This window comes from Bos indicus x Bos taurus, chromosome 7 (assembly GCF_003369695.1).
Source record: "Bos indicus x Bos taurus breed Angus x Brahman F1 hybrid chromosome 7, Bos_hybrid_MaternalHap_v2.0, whole genome shotgun sequence".
Lineage (NCBI taxonomy): Eukaryota > Metazoa > Chordata > Mammalia > Artiodactyla > Bovidae > Bos > Bos indicus x Bos taurus.
In genome coordinates, this window is record NC_040082.1 from 53,483,321 (window position 1) to 53,508,744 (window position 25,424).

At 41.3% G+C, this 25,424-nt stretch overlaps 1 protein-coding gene across 1 annotated transcript; it reads left to right on the forward strand.

Annotated features, from left to right (window-relative positions):
- The first annotated feature begins 1,461 nt into the window (after positions 1–1,461).
- Positions 1,462–24,713, forward strand: PLAC8L1 (PLAC8 like 1). Its single transcript, XM_027546081.1, has 4 exons — positions 1,462–3,029; positions 10,061–10,197; positions 22,143–22,279; positions 23,550–24,713. Exons 1-4 carry the CDS (start codon positions 2,905–2,907, stop codon positions 23,688–23,690), a joined length of 540 nt encoding a protein of 179 aa, XP_027401882.1. The 5' UTR covers positions 1,462–2,904; the 3' UTR covers positions 23,691–24,713.
- Positions 24,714–25,424: the final 711 nt, after the last annotated feature.

Genomic DNA, 25,424 nt, shown 5'->3' on the forward strand with positions numbered 1-25,424 from the left:
AGAATTTTTGTTTTAAAGATACATTTTGAGTATTTCTCCAGAGTTAAGATTGGTTATTTCTTTTACAAATGCAAATCTGTAGAGTGATGATTTGGCATCTTGGGAATATCCTATTCTCAATTTTTTGTCTCATGGTTTTATTACCCCAATGCTTTCCTGAATACATTATGTTGGAGACTGTGAAAAATGGTGATTTTCTAATGCCAAAATATTACCAAACCAAACTTGGGTTTGCTTGTCTGCTGTGCAGCAAAGCCAATTTACTGACACTGGGTTGTGGTGAAGGGAAGTACAGCATTTATTTGTGGGGTGCCAAGCAGGGTTAATGGGCTTCCCTGCTGGCTCAGATGCTAAAGAATGTGCCTGCAGTGCAGGAGACCCAGGTTCGACCCCTGGGTCAGGAAGATCCCCTGGCGAAAGGAGTGGCAACCCACTCCAGTATTCTTGCCTAGAGGATCCCATGGACAGAGGAGCCTGGTGGGCTACAGTCCATGGGGTCACAAAGAGTCGGATGTGACCATGTGATTAACACACAAGCAGGGATAATGAACGGGCAGCTTGTGCTCAAAAGACCGGAACTCTGATGGCTTTTAAGTAAGAGTTTTTAAAGACAACATTTGGGGTGAGGGTTGTAGCTCCTTCAGTTTCTTCTGATTGGTTGATGGCGAAATAACAGGCTAATGTTTGGGGAATCTTACTCTTCAGCTTTCTCATTCCAGCTAGTTTCAGGTTTCTATGCTTATGATTAGCAGATAATCACCATCTTCTACCAGGTTGGTGGAGGAGGGGGCTTAGCTTCCGCAGAAAAACTCAAAGATATGCATCAGATTGTCAGGTATATCCTTTGAGGAGCTAGGCCTCTGTTTTCTCACTGAACTGTTTGCTTTTCCTTTGTTTTTGCATTCCCTCACTTCCTAATTAGTAATTGCCTTAGTTACTTAGTGGGAAGGCCTAGGAGCCTAAAGGCATTTACTGCAAATAAAAAACAGGGAACATGGAGGGATTTCTGTACCTGAGAGGCCCCTGCAATATCCTGCTCAATTTCAGTTCCCCCCTTCTTTGATACTCCTTAATCCTGAGGGGAAGAGGGGCTGAACAAGGAAAAAAAGGTCTTTTTATAGCGTGGTAATTCATGAACTCAGCAAGGGAACTCTGTTTTAGGGGACTGGGTTTCAGCTATCATTTCTTTTCCATAAATAGTTGTCATTCTTCTATAAAGAAGAACATTCTTTTTTCTTCTTTCTCTTTTTCATTTATTTTTTAGGTGAAAGAGCTGTGTGGCATGTGGATTGGTCACTTTATTCAACAAATGCTGTGCTGTGCTCAGTCACTCAGTCGTGTCCAACTCTTTGCAACCCCATGAACTGCAGCCCACCAGGCTCCTCTGTCTATGGGGATTCTCCAGGCCAGAATATTGGAGTTGGTTGCCATGCCCTTCTCCAGAGAATCTTCCCAACCCAGCAATCCGAACCCAGATCTTCCACACTGTAGGCAGATTCTTTACCAACTGAGCCACCAGGAAAGCCCTGTACAATAGATGTTTGATGAGAGAAGCTGGGACAAATTAAATTTTAAAATATGGAATTAGTTTATGTTGTTCATTCTTCAAAGGAATCTTATTCTAAATCTTTTTGCAATGCTAGTACACACTTCTTAATTTCTGTTATAACCTTGAATTTTCATAGATAGCACATTTATTCAACAAATTATGGAGTGCTTATTAATATTGTTTCGGACACTGTGTTAAGCACTTGAAATAGAGTGGTGAGCAACATGGCTGTCCTTCATGTAGGATTCATCCTTAGAGTTAACAAGACAATGAGAGCCGCCCGGACCTAGTGAATGAAGGCAGTCATGAAGCTATATCTGAAGGATCTTGATTGGGAGGGATTATATAGGCTTTTGCTAACAACCGTGTTCGTGTAAATGCTTTGAAGTTCAGAACCCTAAACAGTCATTCTTTATGGTTCTGATGAGAGGAATGTACAGTGTAGTTGGCTGCTGTTGTCTTTCTAGTGTAACACTGAATTGTGATTGCAGACCTTTCCCCTCAATGTGCAATTTTCTTGAATTTTTCTTCTCTAGGAACATTTTTCTATTGTTTCTGGTGTCCATGTCTCTATAAGGTATGCTTCAGAGGCTCCTAAGACCCTGAAGATGCAGAGCAGTAGGGAGGCAATCACCAGCCAAGCCCTGCCTTGTTCACTAGATTCCATTTGGCCACATAGGGAAGAGGCAGTACCATTCTCCTGCTGTAATCAAAGAAGTCCATCTGTAATCAAGAAGTCCTGTAATCAAAGAGTAGGAGACTTCTAGAAATTGTGAAAATCCTTAGAGGCTTGGGACAACTTAGCATAGCTTAAACTTTAGAAAACCATCTTTTATTAGGTGGTTTCAAGCATGATCTCTGGGCTTAAATACCTTCTGTCTCTGTTCTCAGGTTCTGGGACTCATGTCTTCTTGCTGAATTGGACCAGCAGCCTTGGGGGTGATGAGAGGCCCCTCCCTATCACTTCTCAGCTACAAGGCATGGCTGAAATATGTAGCTTCTGAGTCCCCTTAAGGAAAGGTCAAGTGATGCTTAGCTAGATAAATGTTTGCTAGAATTAACTCTTAAAGGGATTTTTCCGCCGAAGAGAAGTTTTCTTTTAATTTAACTTACACTATATCTTCAGCAGTATCTCCTTTCATGTTAGTAAGATGGCCTTGCCCACGGTTAGGTGTGTACCTGTCTTTAAAGAAATAAGATGTCTGTCAGTTACACTGCTATGACCTCAGGTTCCAGAATATCAAGGCAACATTCTTTAGGTGTTTCATTTTGAATTGAACCTAAGTTTAGAATCAGTCAGCTTATTGTTGAAGGGAAAAAGGATATCCCAAGTGACAAGAAAATACCTGTTAACTATGGATTGGTTTGGAAATTGCTTCTCTAAATTTCCTGAGGATGTTTCCTTTCTCAACACACATGCACCTCTGTTGCTTTCACTCATGTCATCTGAAGATGAACAACATTTTATCTCCAACCTGAGGTACGAAGTAGGGTGATTTTACCCCCAACTTTCTCTCTTTGGTTGGAATATCAAATCAATCTGTTCTTATAAGGAGCCAGGAAAAAGAAAACTGGGCTCAGGAAGAAAGTAGCTGCTATCATTTCCCATGTGTACTTGAAACGGGGGCAACTGACTAGTTCTTCCTGGCCTTGCTTGGCTGGTGAAAAGAGAAGAGCTGACTTGGATGAAAGGGTGTCCGTCTGTTCTTAACTTAAAATGATGAACACTGATCAAGTGAAACTTTATTTCTGGTGGCTGCCAGTAATCTCCACCCTTTTGAAATAAAAACTCAAGAGTCTTGACTTTAGTTAAGAGTTTGAAATAATCAAGGAGGCCTCAGTGAAGGCAGAGTAAATTCTTAGTGCTGCAAGTCTCAGTAAGGCAGATGGTGACATGAACACCACCCACCCCCCGCCCCCAGTCAAAGCATCAGATGTGTGGGGACATGCAATGGGGAGTGTGTTTAGCTGCCCGAAGAGGTGAAGGTTAGAGTGAGGGTGAAATGGGGAAAGGCTGTGTATGTCATCCAGCTCTCAGCACTCACTTATTAGGAGCTGATAACGAGAATGACTGGAGTCAGCTTCCTGCCTTCCACCAGTTGAAGCCCCTCTCTGCTTCTTCCCTTTCGGTGACCAACCTTCTTGGTCTGCCTGGGACTGTCCATCCTGGGAAAACCTTTAGGCCAAGGCAAAACCTTTAGGCCAAAGCAAACTGGAATGATTAGTCCCCCTGATTGAATTTTGAGGTATTTGGGTAGCATATGTGACCACTGAGAAACTGCCCCAGGTCTGCTTCCTCTGTTACTAGTTTCTCAGAAAACAGTACATACATGCAAGATCCTTAATTTAAATAATAACAGTAGCTGCTATCTACCATATGCCAAGTACCTGGTGTTTAATCCTTAGTGCAACTATGTAAGTAGGATATTTTAAATCCAGTTTTATGCAAGAGGAGACCAGAGCTAAGGGCTGGGGCAGTTCGTGTTTTCCAAGGTCAAACAACTAGGATGCAGCTGAGCCACATTGGACTTCAGTGTGTCTAAATCTAAGCTCTGTCCCCTTTGCACTAGTTGAAGAAGTTGCTGGATTTGATAGCAAACGGTTAGCTGCTCAGGTTGAGAAACTCTATGACCATCAGCTTTACCCACTGCTTCCAAACTCATTCCTCTTAATGGTAGTATAAGATTCTACCTATAGAATATAGAGTAATATACAGAGTTAAAAGCTGTGCATGCATGTGTGCTTAGTCATGTCCAGTTCTTTGCAAACCTTTGGACTGTGGCCCTCCAGGCTCCTCAGTCCATGGGATTCTCCAGGCAAGAATAGCAGAGGGGATTGCCATGCCCTCCTCCAGAGGATCTTCCTTACCCAGGATCTGAACCCATGTCTCCTGTGTCTTTTGCATTGGCTGGCGGGTTCTTTACCTGCTGAGCCATTGTGTGTGTGTGTGCTCAGTCGCGTCCAGCTCTTTGAGACCCTATGGACCATAGCCCATCAGGCTCCTCAGGCAAGAATACTGGAATGGGTTGCCATGTCCTCCTCCAGGGGATCTTCCCTACCCAGGGATCTAACCCTTGTCTCCTGTGTCTCTTCCATTGGCAGGTGGGTTCTTTACCGCTAGTGCCACCTAGGAAGCCCCCACTGAGCCACTGGGGAAGCCCAAAATCTGTGCAGTTCAGTTCAGTTCAGTCGCTCAGTTATGTCTGACTCTTTGTGACCCCAGGGACTGCAGCATGCTAGGCCTCCCTGTTCATCACCAATTCCCAGTTTACTCAAACTCATGTCCATTGAGTCGGTGATGCCATCCAACCGCGTCATCCTCTGTCGTCCCCTTCTCCTCCTGTCATCAGTCTTTCCCAGCATCAGGGTCTTTTCAAATGAGTCAACTCTTTGCATCAGGTGGCCAAAGTATTGGAGTTTCAGCTTCAGCATCAGTCTTTCCAATGAATATTCAGGACTGATTTCCTTTAGGATGGACTGGTTGGATCTCCTTGCAGTCCAAGGGACTCTCAAGAGTCTTCTCCAACACCACAGTTCAAAAACATCAATTCTTCGGCACTAAGCTTTCTTTATAGTCCAACTCTCACATCCATACACGACTACTGGAAAAACCATAGCCTTGACTAGACGGACCTTTGTTGGCAAAGTAATGTCTGCTTTTTAATATGCTGTCTAGGTTGATCATAACTTTTTTTCCAAGGAGCAAGCATCTTTTAATTTCATGGCTGCAATCACTGACTGCAGTGATTTTGGACCCCAGAAAAATAAAGTCAGCCACTGTTTCCACTGTTTTCCCCATCTATTTGCCTTGAAGTGATGGGACTAGGTACCATGATCTTAGTTTTCTGAATGTTGAGTCTTAAGTCAACTTTTTCACTTCAGTAGTGTCCAAAATCTGTGCAGGAAGCTACAATAACTACTTTAGTTTAATACCTGTAGCAGCCCCTGAATAGCTATTCAATTTTTAAAGGAACTATGAAGTAACTGGCACATAGCAGATGCTCAGTTAAGAGTAGCTATGTTTATTTTAATTTTGACACATGAGCTATTATCTTGAAATGTTTTAGTTAATGCATGTCAATTCAAACATAAAAATGGCCAAAGATTCAGAATTATCCAAGGGAAGAAAATAATACAGTTCCTGAGTTCAAAATTAAGCAAACACATACAAACAAAAACCAACTTTTTTTTCCCCCCACCAAGGAAAAGCTATCTCAGTTATTTGATTTGGAATAGAGGAGAGGCTTCCTTGCCGTAATGAGGTGTTACACATATAATGCTGAGGTAGAAGCAGAAAATTCCCTTCTAGGGCTCCAAGCTATAAGTACATTTCTGGGGAAAATCTAATCTAGGGCTCAGCTCTAAGAAATTCCTTTACTAAAATCATTGTAAATTCTTAGTGTAATAGTGGAAGTCCCAACTTGGAGGGATTACGTTAAGAGGTAAATGCACTGGGTTGTGTGGAGGCATGTAAGAAGCTTTTAAGCTACTCTCAATAAAAACTTGATGTTTTTATGTAATCAGTTCATACCTGAGAGTTGTGCCTTTACTAGAGAATGAAACACAGTTATGGTTACAAAATTTATAGCTATATTTGAGGAGGAGACTCATAAGAGATATAACTTGTTGAAGGTGAAAGAGGAGAGTGAAAAGGCTGGTTTATAACTCAACATTCAAAAAACTAAGATCATGGCATCCAGTCCCATCACTTTAGGGCAAATAGAAGGGGAAAAAGTAGAAGCAGTGATAGATTTTCTTTTCTTCACTGTGGACAGTGACTGCAGCCATGATGTTAAAAGACGCTTACTCCTTTGGAAGGAAAATTAGGACAAACCTAGACAGCATATTAAAAAGCAGTCATTAGTTTGCCAACAAAGGCCCATCTAGTCAAAGCTGTGTTTTTTCCAGTAGTCACGTACAGATGCAAGAGTTGGACCATAAAGCAGGTTGAAGGCCGAAGAATCGATGTTTTTGAACTGTGATGTTGGAGAAGACCTTTGAGAGTCCTTTGGATTGCAAGGAGATCAAACCAGTCAGGCCTAAAGGAAATCAACCCTGAATATTCATTGGAAGGACTGATGCTGAAGCTGAAGCTCCAATACTTTGGCCACCTGATGTGAAAAGCCAACTCATTGAAAAAGACCCTGACGCTGAGAAAGACTGAAGGCAAGAGGAGAAGGGGATGACAGGATGAGATGGTTAAATAGCATCACTGACTGAATGGACATGAAATTTAAGCAAACTCTGGGAAATAGTGAAGGACAGGGAAACCTGGCATGCTGTAGTCCTTGGGGTTGCAAAGAGTTGGACGCAACTGAGCAACTGAACAATAATAACAATATATAACAGAAGAGATACGTGAATTCAGTTTTATCCAATTCAACAAATGTTGTGTACCCACTAGGTTTCAAGGAGTGTGCTAGAGCCTGGGGATACAGGGAGAAAGCACAGGTGCCCCCTGGCCTCAGAGTCCACATGGAAGGAGAGGAGATAAGATATATATAGAGGTAGTTTTTCTAGGACCAGTCTGAAATCTTCATAGGGCCTTAGCCTGCTCAGACTTTCATAACAAAATACCACAGACTGGGTAGCTCAAAGAACAGATACTTTTCACAGTGCTTGAGGCTGGAAGTCTAAAATCAGCTTGCCAGCATGGTTGTGTCCTCTGAAGACTTCCTGATTTGCAGCTTTCTCATTGTGTTTTTACATGGCCTTTCCTTTCTTATAAGCCAGTAGTCCTAATGGACCAGGCTGCTGCTGCTACTGCTGCTAAGTCGCTTCAGTCATGTCCGACTCTGTGCGACCCCATAGATGGCAGCCCACCAGGCTCCTCTGTCCCTGGGATTCTCCAGGCAAGAACACTGGAGTGAGTTGCCATTTCCTTCTCCAATGCATGAAAATGAAAAGTGAAAGTGAAGTCACCCAGTCGTACCCAACTATTAGTGACCTCATGGACTGCAGCCCACCAGCCTCCTCTGTCCATGGGATTTTCCAGGCAAGAGTACTGGAGTGGTGTGCCATTGCCTTCTCCAATGGACCAGGATCCCACCTCTATTTCTCATTTAACCTTAATTGTCTCCTCAAAGCCCTGTCTCAAAATGTGGGCACATTGGAGGCTAGCTAGGTGTTCAACATATGAATTTAGGAGGATATAATTCAGTCTATAACAATAGGCCCTAACCCACATCATAACAAATATATTAAAATGCACCCATACCAAATGTTATACCCATTATTATTATTTTGCTGCATAGTAAGTGAAAGAATTTTTATAATTCTGCTTTTGAAATTATTGGGCTCTCAGTAATATATGATTGGCTGCTACTGCCTAGCAGTCAGTCATTTTTGGATTTTTTTTTTTTTTTTTTACAAAATTAGAAAATCATCAACTGTTTTCAAATGTAATGAAATACTACATCTAAATTCCAAATTTGACCTTAATGAGATAGATACGATACTAGATTTTTATGTTTAATTGAGCATTAACTAATTTATACTTTGCAGTTTTTATATTTTGTAGCCAATATATTTTTTCCAGGTCTCAAACACTTCTGTAGGCTCTTGTAAAGCTTGCTAGGCCCTGTGCCTTGTCTATAATGTCAAATGGACGAAAGGGTGGGGATGTCTCTTAGCTCTGCTTCACACTGCTAGGTAGGTCACTCCTAACTTTCTTTGCTCTTCCAAACTCTGGTGTGGCGTTCCCAGCTGATGTGTCTCACTGGCACTATAGCCTGGCTGTGTTCTATGCACCCTTGTCCCTTCCACCCTACCTCATAGCCTGTTTTCCTTGCCATCTCTGTTACCCTGACATCACCATCTACCTGGTAGGAGACTCAGAAGCCATTGCAGTGACCATAAGTCTCCCAAGTCCACCTGTTTCAGGTTTTAAGCTGTTATCAGGATGACTACATGGGAATTGCCTGGAAACTTTGCATACCGATTTCTATGCCTCATCTCTGGAGTCCTGTATAGTGGTCTTGGGGCTTGGGTATAACAGGGCTTGGGAATTTTTTTTTTTAACAAGCTAATGTGCTGTCAGGTTTGAGGTGTGGACTTGGGCAATATTGGTGAAATGAAAAAAGAGATGTGGATCTTCATAACAAGAACAATGTTCCCTATATTAGGATAACATGAAATCCCATTGGCTTTAATGTTCCAAATCAGAGGTTCTCAAAGGACTCCCCAGCTGTTTCCCTAGTGCCCCCAGAGTGTTGCCTTAAGGATGTTCAGGAGCATTCTCTCCTGGCCTCTAGTCTTTGTGTTCCAGAATAGGAAATGACAGCCCACTCCAGTATTCTTGCCTGGGAAACCTCACAAACAGAGGAGCCTGGCAGGCTATAGTCTGTGGGGTCACAAAGAGTCAGCCATGATTTAGCGACTGAGCATGCATGCCCTGTAACAACAGCTATTACAGGAAGAAATTCTGCTGTCTCTTTATTTTCTCTCAAGTATGAGGCAGGCTCTTTATTTCTTCATAACACATCAGAGACCAAGTGCAAACTCATAATGAAGCTTGCTAAAAGCGCAGAGCAAAACAATAACTCCTGTTATGTATAGGCTCAGATGCATTTTCAGCCCCTCTACCCTACTCTTGACCTGCCCCTTCCAAGGCCAGACAACAGCTTATCCTTCACTCTAGCACTCATTCCAGATATATCTCTATGGTAAGAGTTCAGGCAAAACTAACTTTCAGTCCAAGAAAGAGATGGAAATATTTTCCTCACCTCACTGTTGAAGCCTGTCCCCTGGGCCTGGTTTTTTATTTCAGAATGATTGAGCAGAATAGCTGCGCCCTTCAGGCAAAAGCAAACCAAAGTTGTACTTTGTGGCTGCACTAGGACAATCCTACATACAGTAATATGGTATCGAGATATATTCTAAAGTCCAGATTATTCACTTAAATGATACCATCTGTTCAACTTCAGTAGCCTCGTCCAGATTTAGATGTACACTTAGTCTAATTCTTTGTCTTTTCAATAAAGGTTCAAAATCCTTGCAGTATAGTCTTCCTCATGGTCACCTTGTTACACATGCTCTGGGCACAGTAAATGAATTATGTGTCCTTCAGTTGATGTAATAACTGTATATGGTAGTTGGTAGTTTTTGCTCTTCTTAAATTTGAACAAACAGAAAGCAGAGAGGTTAAGCAGCTTAACCAAGGTCAAGCTTCCAGGAAGGGGCACACTGAGGTTTGAACAGAGGCCCCTTGGTTCCAAATCTGTGAATCTAACTATTATGAAACACAGAAAAGCATTGAGGTAGTAGACTGAATATTGAATTTGAGTAATGGGACTTGGAATAGTAATGCCATTAATTAAAATGGGGCAAAAGATTGGAAGAGGTGGTATGATGGAGGAGGAGGGAGGGAAGTGGTAAGGTCAGCTTGGGCTATGGAACAAGAGCCACTGGGCATCATTGGGTCCTTGTCTCTTTATCACTCTGTCCTGGCTTGATGAGTATCTTTCTGAGTCATCTTTGTTTCCAAGTTAATCACCATCCTTGACTCTCCAGGAGCTGTGCACCAGCCCAGGCTGTGGTGAAGCAGCCTGTCCGGGGAGCCAGCAGCAGGACAGCAATCACAGCCATTGTCCAGACTGGTGGGGACTGGAGCACTGGCCTCTTCAGTGTCTGCAGAGATAGGAGAATCTGTATGTTTTTTCTCTTCCTTTAAGTTCTTTACTATTTTCTTTCCTGAGACACCAGTAGGTAGAAAAACTACGTTAGGTCCAAGGACAGAAATTAAATGGTTTCAGACTAATTGGACTAATATTCTAGTGACTCAAATATACTCCTTGGCAGGAATAATTTTGCTTTCAGTGATGTGGATGTTTTGAAAGAGTAAGTGGTAACTTAAAAGATTTTTTAAATGACAAAATCCATTGTAAACAAAGATGCACAAAATGGGCTCCTTTGTCTGCAGCTGATGGAGCATAAATTATTACAGGTTTCTTGGTGAATGGCTAGTAATACCTGTAAAAACAACCTCAAGTGTAATGTAGCCTTTGACCTAGTAATTACATTTTTAGGCATTTAGTCTAAGGAAACAAATCATGTGCAAGGTTTTAGCAACATCATTAAAATTGGCAGCACTGGTTATTGTAGCAACAATCTAGAACAAACCAAGTATTCCATGGGGGCTTCCATACAATTATTATACAGCCATGAAAAGTCATATTGTAGAATGATACTTACTGAGATGGAAAAATGTTGGGATACATTTTTAAGTTAAAGAATCAGATTGTAAAACCATACACATTAGACATTATTTGGGGGGAGGATATTTAGAGAAATATCTGGAAGGATACAAATACAAATGCTTACAACAGTTGTCTCCAGATGGTATGCTAATGAATAATTTTTCTTTTCGCTTATTTCTAGTATTTCTATGAGGAAAGTGTATTACTCCCATAACAGTAAGACCAATCATAAAAAGAAGCTCCCTTTGTTGACTGAAATCTTCAGATGCTGGTTTAGCTGTGAAGAAGCACCAGCAACACTGTCCTCTACTGCATGATTTTCCCCTGGGTTAAAGTTCAGAGCACTTGGATTCTATTTTTACCTTGGGACATTCTGACTGGATACCACCTGTCAGTATCCTTTTCCAGGACCTGATGCTCTCGCCCTAAGGAGTAACTTGGTCACAGAATCTTCTTTTTTGGGGTGTGGGGTGGGGGTGGTTTCCTTTCTGATGGATGAGGGCTAGTCTCTTAAGTTCAATAGACTTTAATATTTTCATGGCTTCTCACCCTGTAGAGGCCCAGACAAGATCTGAATTTGTCCTAAAGCCTCACAGGATATATCAACCAGAGAGCTCTGAGCCATTATCCAATCCAAGGCTTATTCACCTGGGTCTTGCTGAGTCAAAAGCTCTAAACCATTTTTGGTGTTCTGATCATCCAAGCCTGAGCCTTCACTGTTTGCCTGGGCCTCACAGACAAGAGAGCTCCCAGCTCTAAACCATACCTTCTGTTGCTGTCCCTTTGACCATCTGACCCAGAGCCCAGCAGATTTCTTCCTGCCACTGCTACCCATGTGAACTCCTGACCAGACAATTATGGCAGCTGTTCTCTGATTCTGTCAGGATTCTTCCTGGTTCTTGTCCACACTCTCTGACTTCAGTTGTTACCCAGTATTGTAGTACAGAGAAGGCAGAATAACCATAGGGAGATATGGAGACCTTACCCCAATTTGGGAACTGGACGATTTTCCTTTCATAGCTTGTAGCTGGTGATTGGGAGTTGGGATATCAAGGCATTTCCAAGTAGAGCAAAGCTTGAAATATAATGTAGTGGTTAGGAGAACACATTTGTGTTGAGTATAGTCCTCGCCTTGAATCTTAACTTTGCCTCTTACTGGCAATTTGACCTTGAACAAATTCTCAGTCTTCATTTTTCCACCCCTAAAATGAGGGTAAATAAAGGTGCCCACCTTAAAGATTGTCAGGATTAAAGCAGATAATGCATAGTACCTACTCAAGAACACTGGTCTGGAACATAACTGAATCAGAGTCTTTTTTGGTTGCCTACTATATAGGGTTAAACACTGTCCCCTCAAAATTCCTGTTCACCTATAGGCTCTGCATGTGGCCTTATTTAGAAACAGTCTTGCATTGTTGTCAAGTTAAAAAGAGGTTATGCTAGATTAGGGTGGGCTCTAATCCAATTTGGACACACACACGACAAAGATTGCCATGTGAAGACAGACACAGATTAAATAATGCATCTATAAGCCAGACACGGTCAGCGAGCGCCAGCAACCACCAAAAGTTTGGAGACAAGCATGGAAAAGACTTTCCCCAGAGCTTCCAGAGGACCAACTCTGCCAACGCATTGACTTCAGACTTCTAGCCTCCAGAATTCTCCAGTGAGAGAATACTTTCTATTGTTTTGAGACGTCCAGTCTGTCGTATTTTGTTATGGCAGCCCTAGGAAATTAATACTGAAGCAAACATTGAATTTCATTAGGAGGCTATGGGGCAGTTCACAAAATCAGGAAATAAACGAAAACCTGTGCTTACGAGGGACAAGATGCATAATCAAGAGACAGTTGACAAACTGGTCAACTCCAAACATTTTAATCCTTATGCTTTCCTGTCTGAGAATTACTCTGTCAGCAATGGAGCCCAATTTGCCTAGCCTAATCATGCCTGCTGCTTGACCGGCCCAGGGCAGTTTGAGTGACAGTTCTCCCACTATGGCTGGCAATAGTGAAGGGGTATTTTCCTAAATTCACTACTGGGGTGTGTTACCATGAACACCCCCCTCCCCACGGCAATAATACACAGTAATGACCTTAGTAGAGCTCAGGTATTAATATTGTTATTATAAATTTTTATCTTCTAGTGTGTTGAGAGCAAAGAGTAGAATCAGGAGACTTAGACTAGCTGCTGCCTAATTCCAAGAGTACTTAAAAAAAGTTGATCAAAGAAGGGACCATTCACCACCCCCTCCGCCTTAAACATTGTTTCACTGCTTAGCTCTGCACCCCACCCCCAACAGTGTTCTCAAGACCTAGCACACTGGGTCTTCTGGGTCCCTGCTTGTCCATTTGAGAGCCCATTCGAGGGGCCAGAGAGGAAGGAAGGACATGTGAAGAATACAGTATTCTTTACAGTTGGATGTGACCTGCACAGGAGAGGCCATGGATATTATAGTACCAGGTGATCGCGAATGTTCTGTGTCCTAACTTATCTTCCCTGGATGGGCCTCTGCTTCATGACTGCTCATAGTGTCTCTAAGCTCATTGCCTCACCAGAAAATTTGAAGGCAGTATGACTTTATACACTGGTTGTCTGCACCACAGTTCCCAGGATGCAGCTGGAGCACTAGTGCCACGAGTGGTGGATTTTTTCCTTTGTTTAAAAGGTCTACTTCAACCACAAAGTTTTATTTCAAGCAAATCACTGGGACAGTAGTTGTGACAACCTTTTAAAGGGAGATCTTCTTTCCATGACTTTGTTTCAAATCAGGTTCCCATCCTGGGAATCGTTTTTTGCATTAAATGTTGAGAATGACTGCTACAATTTGTCATCCATTAAGCAAAGGGTACATTATGAGCAGTGATGATTTCCATTTATTTTTGACATTTTGATTCTTCATTTAATTGCGACTCTATTTTTTAAACTGCCTCCCTCTTCCCACCTCAGCTCTTTCATCTGAATTCACACTGCACAGGGATTAGAAATAGGTGCTTCTATGTCCTTTGAAGATGTGGCTTCTGAAAGCTCAGATGAGAAGATGAAGCCAAGATGAAATAAGTGGCTGTGAAATGGCTTCATGGGTGAAAGGCTGGCCATTCCAGCTGGGGATGTTTGTGATGTTGTCTCAGAGGAGGTTGATGTGGAAGGTGTAATCAACCTGGGTTTATAGTTCAGCCAGTATTTACCTATGTATAGTCATGTGATAGGTGTTATAGACATAATAGTGAATAAGACAGAGATGGTTTCTGAGAGGAGATAGGCAATAAGCAAATAGACAAATAATTGTAGTGGTGCTAAATGCCATGGAGGAAATAAACGGTGTTTTGAAAGGAAATTATAGGGGGTAAGTAAAGGATGGCATCTCTGGGGAACTGACATAAGCTGATTCCTGAAAGATGGTAAACAGCCAGCCACTAAAACCACCTTCCCTGTGGAGGCACCACAAGTGTCAGGCAGCAAAGAGCTTTGTGTGGAGGAGGAATCATCAGATGCCCAAGGTGGGGAGGGGGAAGCAGGCCAGGAATTTCTCTTTGGTTTTCTGGAAGAGGAAGAGGCATGAAAAGGCTCCAGACTAGGAGTCACATCCCTGAACGGTATTTTGGGTACACTGTGTACCATCTGCAAGCAGTCACAACTGGTCATGCTAACTGGTCTTGCCCAGCAGAGATCTGACAAACAGGAGGCGCTTATGAATATTTCCTGAATGACAGACACATCAATGAATGAATTTTAACCTGTATTCTCACTTGCTTCCTTCTTTCCTGCACTTCACTGAAACAATCATACAAACACAATCAGAAGGGATATTGAGGTCACCTGATCTGGGCCCTCACCAGCTTGTCTAAGTTTCCCCTACAGGAGGCCTGGCAAGGACCTGACAGCCTTGGCTTTCTGAACATTTCTGGGGAGGAGGGCTCCTCTCCCTTGGAGCCTGCTCAGTGCTTAAAAAAATGGTTTTGAATAGATTAGCAGGCACATGGTACAAAATTCAAAAGTACCTGTCCCTTTAGTATATGAAGAGCAGGAAGTCCATCCCTGTTCTCCTATGCCGCCCAGTTCTTCCCAGAGCCCATCACTCTTACCTGAGCCCCAATGTAGTCTGTAAAGATATAAACCATTTTAATGAAGATAGATTAATTTTTTTATTAGAAAAGTATCATATCATCATGGGAATAAAGAAAAATATAAAAGGCTATAAAAGAAGAAAGCAGTACCCTATAATTCCAGCCACCAGAGATAAAGTGTTAATATTTCAGTATGTCCTTCCAGATTTTTTCTGTATATGTGGTATATATAATTGATGCAAATAATGGAATTATAAACACAATTCTGTGTTTTTATTTTGTTTTAACAATATAGGTGATCAGGCCATATCAGCTCTTCTGGAGCTAATATTTTAAATGGCTGCATAGATTCCATTGTATGAATGTACCATAATTCATTTATCTGCAGTTCTTACTAGCAGACCTTTTTGTGGTTTCCAGATGTTTTGCTATTCAAACCAGTGCTCTGTGAGTATACTCATATAGGCGCCATACGTGTGTCCGTTGATCTGTCGGGTAATTGCTGAGGAGTAAACCTGCTGGTCCGGAGAAGGCAATGGCACCCCACTCCAGTACTCTTGCCTGGAAAATCCCATGGACAGAGGAGCCTGGTAGGCTGCAGTCCACGGGGTCGCTAAGAGTCAGACACGACTGAGCGACTTCACTTTGACTTTTCACTTTCATGCATTGGAGAAGGAAATGGCAACCCACTGCAGTGTTCTTGCCTGGAGAATCCCAGGGACGGGGGAGCCTGGTGGGCTGCTGTCTATGGGGTCACACAGAGTCGGACACGACTGAAGTGACCTAGCAGCAGCAGCAACAAACCTGCTGGTCAGAGAGCACGTCCCATTTTACGTCTCCACCGATGTTGCCGAACAGCTCTCCATTTAGAAGCTGTACTAATTTGCACTCCCACCCGCCTCAATGTATGAGCAAGCTCTGTTCCTTTTTTAAGCATCTTTTTCTGTTAGATGATTCTGCTTTTTGTAATAACTGATCTGAAATGTGCCTCACTGCAGTTTCCACCCACCTTTCCTGCTTCTGCTCCCTGGGGCTCCACATGGTTCTGTGTGGCTCCTTTTTATCTTGACCCCTCTGTGAGTTAGAGGGATGAATAGTGAGCTACATTCCATGCTTGAGGGTGGAGTTCATGTCAGAGAACAGGCCAGGAATACTTAGGCAGTGGGAGCTGACATAACCACCAGGCCTTTGAGTGTAAGAGGAAGAGGCTGAATTTATGGCTTGGATCTTTCTTGACCCTCAGTTTCTTTAAAAAAAAAAAAAAAATATATATATATACACACACACACATATCTATATTTATATGTATGTATTGGAATATATATCTGTGTCTGTATATATATATATATACATGCATATACAAATAACATATGAATATGCTTATTTTATTAAAAAATGAAACATTACAGAAAACAATCATGTCACTCTTTTTCATTTACATATACATCTATTAGTAATATATACTACTGCTTTGTAGCTCTTTAAACAAAGCATAAATGATATTATGCTATAATTTTATTATGCAGTTTGATTTTTTTAACTCAAAATATATCTTAGAGATTTATCCCTGTTGTTACTTAATTTATCTTTCACTGCATTCTTAATCATTCCCTAGTATGATTTATACCATCATGATTTATTTATGCTTTTGTCTATCAATGTACACTTGTTTTAAATTTTAAGTCACAAATAATGCAGCAATGGATATCCTTGTACCCTGCCTCTTTGTGTGCATGTGTAAGCATTACTCTTATATGTGGAATTACTGGATCCAAGAGTATTTAAAAACTTTACTTGATTCAGCCAAGTTGCTTTCGAAAATGTGCCAACTCCACTCCCATCTGTGTGGGGAGTACCTATTTCTCTACGGTGTCCCACAACATTTGATATTAAAAAATTAAGAAAAATTCGGCATTCTTATTGGTAATAAATGGTTTCCGATTGTCAATATGCAATTCCCTGATTACTAATGATGTTGAACAACTTCTCATGTTTGTTATTGGCCGTTTGTGTTTCTTGTTGAGTAAATTACCTATTCATGTCTTATGTTCGTTTTCTTCTTTTGTTTAATCCTTTATATATTGATTTGTAGGATTTCTGTGTATATTCTGGATACTAAACCTTGGTCTATGGTATAGGTAGCAGAATTTCCTCTGAGAGTCTCCTTCAGACAAAGGATTCCATCATCCTGCCCTGAGCAAGGATCTTTCATTTCCTAAAGAAGCTGCATAATTTCAGCCTGTCCCACAGAAATAAATACCAAGTGGTGGTAGTGAGGGCACTGTCTTGGAACACATAACTCCAGAGTTGTTTACTAGATAAATACGTAAAACGTGAGATCATATGGCATATGTGTTATGTGTGGTAGTTGAGACTTTGGAGTCAGACTTATTTGAGTTCAAACGTGGCCTCTGCACCTTCCTAATAAATGTATGAACTTGGGCAAATAGCTTAAATCCTCTGGGCTTTAGATTGCTCATCTGTAAAATGGGCCTAGTAAGAGTAAATTTTATAGGATTGTTGTGAGAATTAAGTGAGTTAATACATGCAGAGTACTTTTAGCAGGGCTTGGCACATGGTAAAATCTGTAAATTACCAGCTGTTATGTAATAAAACTTTGGCTTTTATAGTGCTTTGTTTTTATTATATCTGGCTTCTGTCCAAAGGTAATTGAATTTTGGGTGTGTTTCCTCAGTATCTATTACTGCCTCATAATGAACACTAAGATAACGTGGCTATACAATGGGAAGGCTTAAAAATAAAATTAACAGCATGTGTTATTTAAAAATACGTATGAGTCATAAAAATAAGGTACAAGAATTCCAGTGCACAAAACAACATCTTTACAAAAGGCTTACGAAGGATGGTGGGCATTTCTTTGTCAAGTAAAGTGGTACAGCGCAGGCTATTGTGTAAACACAATTTATTACTCACTTAGCTTGCCAGCTTTATAATTATGCAACTTTGATTAATTTTTTATTTGCAGAGATACACACTACTGTATTTTGTAATTGATGCATAAAATTAGTTTTGGTTGACTTCTATGTACCATGATTTCAAAGTTCCCTAAATCAGGGCTGCATACCATATTACCACTCTGAACTCACGGTAAGTTCTTGGGCCACTTGCTATCCTCTGACCTGTTTGTACCAGTAGTCAGTGCTGTGTGGGGCCTGCTGTTCTTGCTAAGAGTAATGATTTTTTTAAATGTGGGCTGAAACATCCTAGACTTAATCAAGGCTGAATTTAGTGTTTGCTTTGGGCCAAGTGATGACTGCAATACATAATCTAGCAATTATCTCAAGATTCCTGATGAAAGAGAGGAAACAGACCTTCTGTTCCTGGAAGGTAGGCTGCTCCTCATCCTCCTCCCACTCCAGCCTCATGCCCTTCGTGCGCATGTGCTCCCTCACCCCTTACATGAAATGGAAGAAGTCCAGAATCCAGGCACATTCCCTGGAGGTTATAAAATAAAACAGCATTCCTAGATTTCTGCTTCTTTGTCACTGAAACTGGGAGTGGGACTCTGTACTCCTGACTGTTGAAGAGGGAGGGAGGGATGAAGAGTCAGAGACTGGTCTTTGACAGGGTATTTTTTAAATTAATTTATTTTAATCAGAGGCTACTTACTTTATAATATTGTAGTGGTTTTTGCCACATTGACATGAATCAGCCATGGGTGTACATGTGTTCCCCATCCTGAACTCCTCTCCCACCTCCCTCCCCATCCCATCCTTCTGGGTCATCCCAGTGCACCAGCCCTGAGTACCCTGTCTCATGCATCGAACCTGGACTGGCAATCTGTTTCACATATGATAATATACATGTTTCAATGCTATTCTCTCAGATCATCCCACCCTCACCTTCTCCCACAGAGTCCAAAAGACTGTTCTGTACATCTGTGTCTCTTTTGCTGTCTTGCATACAGGGTTATCGTTACCATCTTTGTAAATTCCATATATATGCATTAGTATGCTGTATTGGTGTTTTTCTTTCTGGTTTATTTCACTCTGTAAAATAGGCTCCCAGTTTCATCCACCTCATAAGAACTGATTCAAATGTGCTGTTTTTAATGGCTGAGTAATACTCCATTGTGTATATGTACCACGAATTTTAACCATTCGTCTGCTGATGGACATCTAGGTTGCTTCCATGTCCTGGCTATTATAAACAGTGCTGCGATGAACATTGGGGTGCACGTGTCTCTTTCAATTCTGGTTTCCTCGGTGCGTATGCCCAGCAGTGGGATTGCTGGGCATATGGCAGTTCTATTTTCAGTTTTTTAAGGAATCTCCACACTGTTCTCCACAGTGGCTGTACTAGTTTGCATTCCCACCAACAGTGTAAGAGGGTTCCCTTTTCTCCACACCCTCTCCAGCATTTATTATTTGTAGACTTTTGGATAGCAGCCATTCTGACCTGCATAAGATGGTACCTCATTGTGGATTTGATTTGCATTTCTCTGATAATGAGTGATGTTGAGCATCTTTTCATGTGTTTGTTAGCCATCTGTATGTCTTCTTTGGAGAAATGTCTGTTTAGTTCTTTGGCCCATTTTTTGATTGGGTCGTTTATTTTTCTGAAATTGAGCTTCAGGAGTTGCTTGTATATTTTTGAGATTAATTCTTTGTCAGTTGCTTCATTTGCTATTATTTTCTCCCGTTTGGAAGGTTCTCTTTTCACCTTGTTTATAGTTTCCTTCGTTGTGCAAAAGCTTTTAAGTTTAATTAGGTCCCATTTGTTTATTTTTGCTTTTATTCCCATTACTCTGGGAGGTGGGTCATAGAGGATCCTGCTATGATTTATGTCGGAGAGGGTTTTGCCTATGTTTTCCTCTAGGAATTTTATAGTTTCTGGTCTTAAATTTAGATCTTTAATCCATTTTGAGTTTATTTTTGTGTATGGTGTTAGAAAGTGTTCTAGTTTCATTCTTTTACAAGTGGTTGACCAGTGTCCCCAGCACCACTTGTTAAAGAGATTGTCTTTTCTCCATTGTGTATTCTTGCCTCATTTGTCAAAGATAAGGTGTCCATGTAGCTGCTGCTGCTAAGTTGCTTCAGTTGTGTCCCACTCTGTGCGACCCCATAGACGGCAGCCCACCAGGCTCTGCTGTCCCTGGGATTCTCCAGGCAAGAACACTGGAGTGGGTTTCCATTTCCTTCTCCAATGTAAGAAAGTGAAAGTGAAGTTGCTCAGTCATGTCCGACTCTTCGCGACCCCATGGACTGCAGCCCTCCAAGGCTCCTCCGTCCATGGGATTTTCCAGGCAAGAGTACTGGAGTGGGTTGCCATTGCCTTCTCTGAAGGTGTCCATAGGTGCATGGATTTATCTCTGGACTTTCTATTTTGTTCCATTGATCTGTATTTCTGTCTTTGTGCCAGTACCATACTGTCTTGATGACTGTAGCTTTGTAGTATAGCCTGAAGTCAGGCAGATTGATTCCTCCAGTTCCATTCTTCTTTCTCAAGATTGCTTTGGCTATTCGAGGTTTTTTGTATTTCCATACAAATTGTGAAATTACTTGTTCTAGTTCTGTGAAAAATACCATTGGTAGCTTGATAGGGGTAGCTTGATAGGGATTATATTGAATCTATAGATTGCTTTGGGTAGTATACTCATTTTGACTGTATTGATTCTTCTAATATGCTTATGTGAGCCTTTGTGTCTGTTGCACTATGAACAGTACCATGTAACACTCATCAGAATGAATAAGATAAAAAAAAAGACTGATGATAGCAAATGTTGGTGAGGCTGTGGAACAACAAACTCTCATATGTTGCTGGTGGGAATGTAAAGTGGCACAAATACTTTGAAGAACTCTTTGTGACTTTCTGGTTAAATTTACATCTGCCTCATGACCTAGCAATTCCACCTGCAGGAATCCACCCAAGTGAAATGGAAATGTCTATCCACATAAATACTTGTGTATGAATGTTCAAAGTACTTAACCATAATAGCAAAAAATGGAATTATCAGTTGGAAAATGGATAAATGATTTATAGAACATTTATACATTGGCGTTACTACTCAACAATAAAAAGAACAAAGTACAGATGCCTATAACAACAGAGATGAATCTCAAGAAACACGCGGTTGAACAAAAGACAGTTATGAAAGTAAACATGATTCATTTATATGAAGTTCGCAAAAAGGTAAAACCCCTTAATGGGAATAGAAATCAGAATAGTGATCACGTCTGTAGTGGGGTGGGAGGACTGGGATCATCCAGGAAGGGACACAAGGGAGCTCTGTGGGGTGAGGGCAGTGTTCTACATGTTTGGGTACTTCGGTGAATGTGATTGTCACAACTCATCCAACTCAACGTTTATGGTCTGTGGGTTTTCTTGTATATAAATTATGCCTCAATTACATATTTATTGAATACATTTTTAAAGGTTATGGTTAATTTTTTTTTCTTTCATAGTTCAGATTACTTGTATTCATCAAGGTTGTCATCTTTTGGAATGATGTTAACATCTTAATCATTTACCAGAGATTTATAACCTGGAGTCCAATGATAGCTTTCAATGGATCCTTGAACCCTGTGAAACTGAATGCACAATTTTGCATTTCTGTGTGCATGTATTTTTCTTTCCCCTTAAAAGTTCATAGCTATCACCGTATACACAAAAGGGTCCATGACCCCAAAATGTTTTTAAAACAGAACCATTGTGTTAATGGTTCATGCAGGATGTGTAGGGAATGGTATCAGTAAGTTAAAGATGAATGAATGAATAAATGATCAACTGTTTCCAGTACATGTTTGAGGAACCAAGCTTCTACTAGTTTACAGATTAAAACTGGCAGGTGTCAGTGGCTCCATGAAACTGCAAACATTAGAGAAACCTTTAGGCCTGAGAAATAGAATAAAGTCCTGATAAGAATAGCAGGCAGAATCAGTGTATCATAAAAGAGCTTTCAATCACATATATAAAAAAGATGCCTGCTATTCAAAAGTATTATATACTGTGTCTATTTTAAATATTGAAATTAGATAGATGAACATAATAGAAGTAACACATGTTTCAACTATAAAAATTTAATGCTTTTCTCTTGACAGTAGAAACAATTACTGTAGTGAATGTTAAAAGAATTGTAGCAGGTTCAGCTTTGCCAGTGTTTAACAAAAGAAGAAATTTTGATGTGGCTCAGTTATGGCAATTTTAATACACTGAATTTTGAGAATTGGTTATTCATCCTCAATCCCTGATTGTAGGGAGACAAAGCAGTATTAAATTGATGGCATAGGGTTGTAAATGCTCTTTGAGGTGTGATGTGGCTACAAGCACCTCTGAGAACCTTGACTTGCTTTTATGTGATTATTGACAGGTTTCTGTGGTCTTTTTTGTCCCATGTGTCTTGAGTGTGACATCGCCAGGCATTATGGAGAGTGTTTTTGTTGGCCATTGTTACCTGGGTCCACCTTTGCACTGAGAATTGGCACCAGAGAGAGACATAAAATACGGGTAAGTGTGTTTGGATGTATGTGTATATGAGAACCTGGATGGATGCCTTTCAAACCTGTGATTATTTTTATAAGTGAGGTGTGGGTGAGGATATTAAAAACACCATACATAGTGGAAGGCTTTGGGAAAGGAAAGGGAAGAAATTTCTCATTTCACTTGTTTCTAGGATGTATATTAAACCAAAATGCCACATTTTGAAGGGTATTTCCAAGGGAGACCTATTATAGTTAGACTGTTGGCCAGTGAGCCACTTCTGTTTCTCTCTTGTGACATCAAGAGAAGACAGTTGTTGTTGTTTAGTCACCCAGTTGTGTCTGACTCTTTGCGGCCCTGAAGACTGCAGCACGCCAGGATTCCCTGATCCTCACCATCTCCCAAAGTTTGCCCAAGTTCATGTCCATTGCATTGGTGATACCATCCAGCCATCTCATCCTCTGTCATCTCCTCCTCCTGTGCTCAATCTTTCCAATGATGACAGGTGGACATGCACCAGATTTGAAGGATAAACTTGGGATAACCTCACTTAAAATGTAGGCTCTCTGGCATACTCAGAATTCACTTAGGGGATTCCCTGAGGACACTTCAAAGAACCAGACAATTTCTAGTGTGGTTGAGACTGCGGTACAAGGAGAGACTGAGGAGAGACAAGTCATACCTACTCAGATGTGTACAGATAAAAAGGCATCTTTTTATCTATTCTTGTGAAATGATCCCTAAGATATATATTTAGCAAAAGAATATATATATATATATGTAAAATGTAATGTGTACATATCTATATATATCTGTATGCCTAGACTTAGAATTTATCTGGAAGTCTATATAAGAACTGCCCACAATGGTTGTGTCCTGACAGGTAACTGGGTGGCCAGGGGGATTTACTTTTTTACTTCCTCTCCCTTCTTACTGTGGGAATTTTGGATCACGTACACTTATTACTCCAGATAAGTAAATTAAATAATTAATTATAAATATTAAGTTCTAAGAGAAAAAAGAGATGTTGACAGAGAATTTTCTGTCAGTGAGACAGTGTTTTTCAAGTATGAAGCCTTGAGGGCTGGTCTCTGAATTGCAAGGATTGATTAGCAGTCGAGGTGCTTGGCACCCGAGTAACCCCAGTGGAATTGTGTCCATGGGCAATGACTTCAGGGTGGTGGTGGATCTTGGGAGCATTGGATGGGATGGACCATGAGGTAATACTGTGGAGGTCCCCAGGTAGTGGAAATGAGCCTGTGTGACGGCACCAGAACACACACGGTTTCTCCCCTAGGGTACCCTGTGTGAGGACTGGCTGGCAGTATATTGTTGCTGGCCTTGCTCCATCTGCCAGGTGGCCCGGGAACTCAAGGTGAGAACCTCCCAACTCTACGAAATCTATACGGCCCCTTCGACCAAAGAAACTATCATTTGACAGAGCAAGAAAACTCCTCCTTCCTCACTTCCCCACACCCTCCTCTTAAATCCCTCTTGGTGGAGAGATTGTTCTTAAGGTTTCCCTGAAGTAGTATGAAAATAAATGGTTTCCCACTACTGTGTTTACTGTTGTCCTTTCTTCACACATACCCCCTGATGAAAACGCTTATTGGTCTGAAGTTGCTGTCCCAGCTCGGCCATGCTAGGCAGGTTAGAGAGGTAAGCTTTGTGCCCTCCACACCCTGCGTGGAGTTGGGAAGGTTGAATTCCATCCCCCATATTCCCCTTTCACAAGGGATGTCTGGGAAGCTGGAAGAATTGTTATATGGCTTTCTTATGCTAAGCCTCTTTTCCCAAAGTATCGATGATGGGGCAGAAGATGGTTAATTAAATTTTAACGTTTTATTTTCTTATTTTTAAATTTTTATTGGAGTATGGTTGATTTACAATGCTGTGTTAATTTCAGGTGTACAGCAAAGTGAATCACATAGGACCTGGACTGGGCCCTAAACACCACTGTAATATAGGAGCATTGTCCTTCCTTTGTCCTGACTCCTTCAATCCTGACTGCATAAAGGAGAGAGCCTCAGCTTGTTGCTGACTTTGAACAACTCCCCAGCACGTGTAAATCTTTAGCCCCAGACTCAAGGCCTTAGGTGGGCAGCTGTTGAATTGTGCCCCTCCCCCAACCCCTTCCTACCAAAGATATGTTTAAGTCCTAATTCCTGGTATATGTGAATGTGCCCTTATTTAGAAATAGTCTTGCAAATGTAATTAAGATGAGTCATTAGGGTGGGCCCTAACCCAGTATAGCTATTGTCCTTACAAGAGGAGATGAGACACAAAGGTGGAGACACACATAGAGAAGACAGCTGTGTGAAGATGGAGGCAGAGACTGGAGTGATGCTACCACAAACCAAGGAGTGCCTGGGGGTACCTGAAGGTAGGAGTTGTTCAGTCGCTAAGTTGTGTCCAACTCTTTGCCACCCCATGGACTGCAGCATGCCAGGCTTCCCTGTCCTTCACTGTCTCCTGGAGTTTGCTCAAACTCATGTCCATCGATTTGGTGGTGCCATCCAACCATCTCATCCTCTGTTGCCCCCTTCTCCTCATGTCCTCAATCTTTCCCAGCATCAGGGTCTTTTCCGATCAGTCAGCTCTTCACATCAGGTGGCCAAAGTATTGGAGCTTCAGCTTTAGCATCAGCTGGGAGAGACAAGGGAATATATTCTCCTAGAGGTTTCAGAGGGAGCACTGCCCAGCCAGCATCTTGATTTTGGACTTCCAGCCTCCAGAACTGTGAGAGGATACATTTACATTGTTCTAAGCCATCCGGTTTGTGGTTCTTTGTTACAGCAGCTGTAGGAAACTAGTTCACTCACCATCTACCATGTGAGTAGAATACTCTTGTTTTTGTTAGCATGGCAGCATAGAGCAGTGCTGAGGACCGTGGGGTCTGAAGCTGAACTGCCTCCTTTATTTACTAATTATGTAACTACAGGCAAATTTGCGAATCTGTCAGTACCTCAGTGTCTTCCTCTGTAAAATGACAGTACTAACTTCACAGGGTTGTGAGGATTTTAACAAGTTAAGACACTTAGCTCAATGTTCAGAAAGGAGCAAGGACTTGGTAAATATTAGCTAGCTACTATTACTATTACCTTATATTGATAGTAAATGATATACTTTTCCATTTACAGTTGGGATATAAAGTTTTCTATCAAGTTTTAGA